The sequence below is a fragment of the Nematolebias whitei genome, chromosome 6 (genome assembly GCF_014905685.2).
Source record: "Nematolebias whitei isolate Nwh7 chromosome 6, NemWhi1, whole genome shotgun sequence".
NCBI lineage: Eukaryota > Metazoa > Chordata > Actinopteri > Cyprinodontiformes > Rivulidae > Nematolebias > Nematolebias whitei.
This window is the reverse complement of record NC_056503.1, coordinates 47,413,216-47,417,858: the sequence shown is the minus strand read 5'-3', so window position 1 is coordinate 47,417,858 and position 4,643 is coordinate 47,413,216. Positions and strand designations below refer to the sequence as shown.

The 4,643-nt window shown below is 41.6% G+C and overlaps 1 protein-coding gene across 1 annotated transcript in view; it reads right to left on the bottom strand.

Moving 5' to 3' along the window:
* Window positions 1-268: 268 nt before the first annotated feature.
* Window positions 269-4,643, bottom strand: part of blvrb (biliverdin reductase B) — a 7,902-nt gene continuing 3,527 nt past the window's right edge. Inside the window, exons 3-5 of the mRNA XM_037678361.1 lie at window positions 3,509-3,598; window positions 1,624-1,755; window positions 269-768 (exon numbers count right to left, since the gene is read on the bottom strand). Of these exons, the coding sequence (XP_037534289.1) occupies window positions 614-768; window positions 1,624-1,755; window positions 3,509-3,598 (377 nt within the window). The 3' untranslated portion in view covers window positions 269-613. The remainder of the gene's footprint in view (window positions 769-1,623; window positions 1,756-3,508; window positions 3,599-4,643) is intronic.

The window sequence follows — 4,643 nt, the reverse complement described above, 5'->3', positions numbered from 1 at the left end:
TGGTTAGGTTAATAGTAAAAATAATATTTTTTATGCCAGTTTGAACTAAAAAATAACTAAACTGAGGGGATTTACATTACCATTTCCACATGTGCCAGTCGAATTGATCCAACCTTATAAAATAATGCACACAATGAGTAACTGTCTGGTTCTGACAGAAAATACGTTCGTAGTTTGACCTTTCCAACATGTCATTTTCTTTTGCAAAGCACACACGTAACCTAATACTGATAAAAAAATTTAAAAAACATATGCATTATGCACTTCATACAACTCACAATAAATGCTTTTATTTCCAGAGAAACAGTAAGAAGCCTCTTATGATGAATGACTGATGCAATATAAAAACTGCGCAATGTAAAGCAGCATAAACAGCAATGCAAACAATTGGAAATTTTATTTTAAAAAGTCTTCAACATGCAGATCAAATAAAAAAAACAAGATGAACTCAAGCTGCTCAGCCAAAACCATGAAAAGAATGATAGTTAGAATTTACACACAGATAAAATCTTCATTCCGCAAAATTCTCTTTTTCTATGGATTGGAGAACATTTAAAAATGGGACTTAAATCTCAGAAAGGCATTTATCAGAGCTTCTGCAGTGTTTCGAGGACTATTTGTACTCCCCCCAAACCCCAACAGTCTTGCCGTCCCACTCTGAGGTGGACAGACATTTGACAAAGAAATGTCCCAGGTCGTGTTTTGAGATGGCTCTTCCTCGTAGCATATTCTCTGTGACCATGTACTGCTCCGTCAGAGGAAGGTCGCCTGCAGAGAGCAACACCGAAACAAACAAAATACCATCAAAACAAACAAACAAAAAAAAATAGCATTTTCTGCTAAACTAAACTGAGAGCTGAATGACCACCATTGTTAAAGTTAAAACTTTCTAAACAAAAGCTAAAATTAGCTAAATGAAAACTAAATGCTGAAATTTGCAAACAAGTGCCCAAAATTGAAGTTAGCAAAACCTACTGTATAAGCTAAAATTAACCAAACAAGCTAAAAGCCAAGATGGGCAGAACAGTAACTGTAGCAGTAACTTTAGCAAGCAGTTAAAACCAGCAAAACACTAGCTAGAAGCTAAACTTAGCAAAACACTATAAAGTAAAATTAGCCAAACAGTACTTAGAAGACAAAATGTAGCAAAACAGCAGCTAAAAGCTAAAAAAAAAACAGTAGCTAAAATCAGCAGACAAAATAAAGTTAGCAAAGCAGTAGCTAGCAGTTGAAAAAAGCAAAAGCACTAGCTAAAAGCCAAATATATATGAAGTATGTGAAAATTTCAAAGAGCACAATGTTTTTTAAAGGAACTGAAGAGATCTCACAGCGTTTCTATAAAAAAAGTAAATCAAGTTCATTAATTCAGAATTCCTAAAAGCTACTGATGCCAAAAGTCCTGAAACAGCCGAACATTTTGACGCCCAGAGTGGCTAAAACAGCTGAAGGTATGTTAAAGTTCTTCTAAGTAACAGAGAAAAACTAAAAACAGAAAAACAAATATACTGCAGTACATGATCCAAATGCTTTTTAAGAAGTTTGTAAAAAATATTCCTTTCTTCATTAAATATATATTTTGCTGCTAAACACTGAAAAGACTTTATGAGCATGTTTTCTGCTGACCAGCGATGTGAGGAGGCATAACGGCCACATAGTCCAGCCCTGAGGTTTTCAGCACCTCGTGCATCCGGTCATGGTCCTCGGTCACAGGAAGCATACGGGGCGGGACTTTGGAGCGGTCCCACAGAAGGAATGCTGGGGGGGGGGGGGGGGGGAAGGAGAGAAGAAGCACAAACTACATAAGGAGATAAAAGTTTAAAAAGCAGCACATTAATGGTTCCTACCGTACTTCCTCAAATGACTTAAATCTTTAAACCACATCCTTCACTTATTTGGCTTTTCTAAAGTGTTTAAAAAAACATATTGATTTGTTATCTGCAGAAATATATTTTAGACAAAGATTGGAGTACTGATATTTAAACTACCTTCTTTTTTTTTTTTAATCTAAGAGTAAATTAAGTGAACATTAGAGAAGGACAAATGTTCAGACCATGAACATGTTCAGTTTAATCTCTTCTGAACATTTTATCACAGTCCTGTAATGTAAAAACAAACACTTTAACAAAGACAAATCAAGTTTTTATCTATTAATAAACATTTGCTCCTCCAAATCTGAGGCCGTGGTCCTCTGTCACAAGAGGGTGGATTGTCCTCTTCGGGTCGAGGGTGAGGTTCTGCCTCAAGTGCAGGAGTTCAAGTATCTCAGGGTTTGGTTCATGAGTGACGGAAGAATGGAGCGCGAGGTTGACAGATGGATTGGTGCAGCATCAGCAGTATTGTGGACTATGCACCGGTCCGTTGTGGTGAAGGAGGAGCTGAGCTGTAAGGCAGAGCTCTCCGTTTACTGGTCAGTCTACGTTCCTACCCTCACCTATGGCCACGAACTCTGGGTAGTGACCATGAATGAGATCGTAGATACAGGCAGTTGAAATGAGTTTCTTCTTCAGGGTAGCTGGACTCTCCCTTAGAGATAAGGTGAGAAGTTCAGCTATCAGGAGAGACTCGGAGTAAAACCGCGGCTCCTCCACATCGAGAGGAGCCAGTTGAGGTGGTTTGGGCATCTGCTAAGGATGCTCCCTGGGTGCCTCCCTAGGGAGGTGCTTTGGACATGTCCAACTGGACACGCTGGAGAGACTATGTCTCTCGGGCTGGGAACACCTTGGAGTCCTCCCAGAAGAGCTGGAAGAGGAGACTGTGGAAAGAGATTTGTCTGGACCTCCCTGCTCAAGATGCTGCCCCCGAGACCTGACTTCGGAACAAGTGGAAGATGATGGATGGATGTAGGGAGCCAGATTATGGCTGGTAACATCACGTCAGTAATTATTAACGTGTCATTTGAAGAGCACCTGTAGCTGTTTTTACATCACTAAATCAAACTGGTCCATACACAACAAACATCCACTACAGGGTGAAGGTAACTTCTCCAAACTGGCAAACAGGATCTTTTAACATTTAGGCTGATACCTTACTGGGCTGAGACGCTTTAAAACTAGTTGGTGACTCAAACTTGCAAGAAAATAAATAAGCAAATTTTCAGTTAATCGTTTGCCATAAACTGACCAGGTGTCCAGTTATTAAGCAGTTAACTTTTGAAAATCACAGCTTAATGACTAGAGAAACAAATTATTGCACCAACTCTTGGGACATGTTCAAAATTTAAACGACAAGGCCACAATGCTCCGAGGTTTACGAGGAGATTGAGAATCCCTGCAAATGTTTCGAGATGGTTTTGAGACTCCATTTGTCCGCTAGTCCTCAGCAGCTGCAGTCCAGTGAGGTTCTGCAATACAACTAGAGACAAGAGCAGAAACCAGAAGTTGAAGCCTTAAACGACAAGCCCCGCCCTCTAACGGCTGGGTGCAGTAAAATGTGTGGGTTCACCCTCCATGTAAACATTAGACCCACATTAGACAAATAAACTACATTTGATTCTCTTCGTTAGTTCTACCTGACATGCAGCCGATCACTTTGCGGACTCCTCGAGCCTTCATGGCTTCCACAATGTTCTTGGTGCCTTCAGACATCATGGTGGTTGGACCTGATGAGCATAAATAAGATCAGATTTCATCCATGCAGCACGACGAAACGTTAGTCAAGCTGTTGCATCATCTGTCCAGGGGTCTCGGAACCTTTCACACCTGGAAACATGTGACCAGTCACCTGATGTTGAGGACATAAAGTGACAACGACCCTTCTGAGACGGCTACGTGACACACTCAACTTTAACCCAATTATTGGGGGGGGGGGGGTGGCGCAGAGGTTAGAAAAGATGAGCCTGTGATCGGAAAGTTGCAGGTTCAACTCCCAATACGGTCAACATCTAAATATGGTTGGAAAAGGTGAAATACCCACACCTGCCTCCACCCTCATTTGTGATTCGCCCCACTCTGGGCCCCTGAGCAAGGCCCCTAACCCCCACCATCTGCTCCCTAAATAGGTTGTTCTTGAAAATGAGTTCTCGTGGCTCAATGAGACTACCTGGATAAATAAAGGGTAAATGAAAAAAAAAAAATTATAATGAAAAGTGAAACCACTCTGGGTTCAGCACGTGTTGTCATGCATTTGTTATTTATTTATTTGTCATTTAATAACAGACTATGCAGCCTTCAGCTGTTTTCACCTAGCCTTCTGCTGTTTTCATCTATACTTCAGCTGTTTTCACCTAGCCTTCAGCTGCATTCACCGAGCCTTCTGCTGCTTTCACATAGACTTCTGCTGCTTTCACCTAGCCTTCTGCTGCTTTCACCTAGCCTTCAGCTGCTTTCACCTGGCCTTCTGTTGCTTTCACCAAGCCTTCAGCTGTTTTCACCTAGCCTTCAGCTGCTTTCACTGAGCCTTCTGCTTTTTCAATTAGCCTTCAGCTGCTTTCACCTAGCCTTCTGCTGCTTTCACCTAGCCTTCTGCTGCTTTCACCTAGCCTTTTGCTGCTTTCACCTAGCCTTCTGCTGCTTTCACTGAGCCTTCTGCTGCTTTCACTGAGCCTTCTGCTGCTTTCACCTAGCCTTCTGCTGCTTTCACCTTGCCTTCTGCTGTTTTCACCTTGCCTTCTGCTGCTTTCACCTTGCCTTCTGCTGCTTTCACCT